This window comes from Phaethon lepturus, unplaced genomic scaffold, assembly GCF_000687285.1.
Source record: "Phaethon lepturus isolate BGI_N335 unplaced genomic scaffold, ASM68728v1 scaffold3795, whole genome shotgun sequence".
NCBI classification, from domain to species: domain Eukaryota; kingdom Metazoa; phylum Chordata; class Aves; order Phaethontiformes; family Phaethontidae; genus Phaethon; species Phaethon lepturus.
In genome coordinates this window covers 115,734-117,115 of record NW_010542510.1, presented here as the reverse complement: position 1 = coordinate 117,115, position 1,382 = coordinate 115,734, and the positions used below count along the sequence as shown (strand labels likewise).

The 1,382-nt window shown below is 42.3% G+C and overlaps 1 protein-coding gene across 1 annotated transcript in view; it reads right to left on the bottom strand.

The window, feature by feature from the left end:
• Positions 1-1,111: 1,111 nt before the first annotated feature.
• EML6 (echinoderm microtubule associated protein like 6) overlaps positions 1,112-1,382 on the bottom strand; it is a 114,449-nt gene continuing 114,178 nt past the window's right edge. The window contains exon 41 of the mRNA XM_010288035.1: positions 1,112-1,136. Within this exon, the coding sequence (XP_010286337.1) occupies positions 1,112-1,136 (25 nt within the window). The remainder of the gene's footprint in view (positions 1,137-1,382) is intronic.

The window sequence follows — 1,382 nt, the reverse complement described above, 5'->3', positions numbered from 1 at the left end:
GAACTAAGGGAAAGATTGGTTCCTGGAGGCTTTCAAACCGCTTCTTAAATAGACCAGCTACAGCGAGTGTCAGCGCCTGTAGCAGTAGTTACCTGTAAAGCGCCTTTTCCCACAACCGGGGAGAGTGCAGGCCCACCTGGGGAACAACTTCCTCATTGCGTGTGTTAACAGTTCTTTAACCAAGTCTCTCCCTGCTCTCCCTCTCCCTCTACTCACCATTGGAGTTAAGCCTCAAACTCTGGCTGCAGCCAAGCTACCATCACGAACCAGTTGTGAAGAGCTTACCAGGAGGTGTAATGCCATCGGGAATTTGTCCTTGTAACAGCGCAGAGCTTTTTGCTCTCAGAAACATTTTGGAATTCACTTGTGAAGGTGTTAAAAACCAAAGCAGAAAACAGGGATGATGTAAGTACACATCTGGAAAAGGTGTTAATGGTTAGCCCTCCTCTGTGTGAAAGGTAGTTATAGCACCGTATGTTGGAAGCAATTGGTGGGAGGCAAGACTGTAGCCCGTACTACTGGAAAATTACTCAAAGGCACTTCATGAATAGAAAAATTTGCCAAATACATATATTTAAAAATAAAACGGACTTAAAAAAAGACAGTTTGCTCCTTCGATTACTGAAAGCTGAAGTGTGAACCCCAGCATGCTCATTAAAAGCTTGCAGTTTTACTCAGTGCACCAAATTTGAGTTTTAAGCAGGTGTGACTAAAAAGCACCACCTTTCTTGAACAAATGTTCAAGCCATAAATTTTGAAATTACGCAAATTAAAGGGGCCAGCGTTTTCTCAGTGCATTCCCTTTTCAGATGTGGTTTGAATAACACAGTATTAGGCAAAAGCAGCTTCATGAGTGAACTGTTCATCACTTTGACCTCCCCAAGTTACAAATCGATTCCCTTTCAAACTTCAGCTTCCTTCTCAAGGATATCGGTCTTTCAAATGCAAGATCACATTCCATTCAGTAAATTCGTATGAGTAATTTGAAAATGTGTAATCCATGCAGCATCATATGGAAACTACAGCAGCCGAAGGGGTAGAGGCATTCATGGCTGTCCAGTCCAGCGCAGTCACTTGGTCGTGGCAGTAACAGCAGCAAGAGAGGCTCCTTTCAAAGACATCGCCATACAAATACACTACAAAGAAATTAATTGAAAGCACAGTTATTTTTCTGAAAAATTAATTTGACAATGACCTTCAGCATGTCACACTGAGAGAGATGGGCTGCATTAAATACATATGTGGCTATAAATGTAGATTTACCAGCGAGATGCCAGGTAAAGCAGGGTTAAGCCCTGGAGTTGTTCAACAAATTACCAGCACTCAACTGCAGTTCTTTTTCTCAGGAGAGAGTAATCTTGCAGTCTCTGCCTTGTATTTTT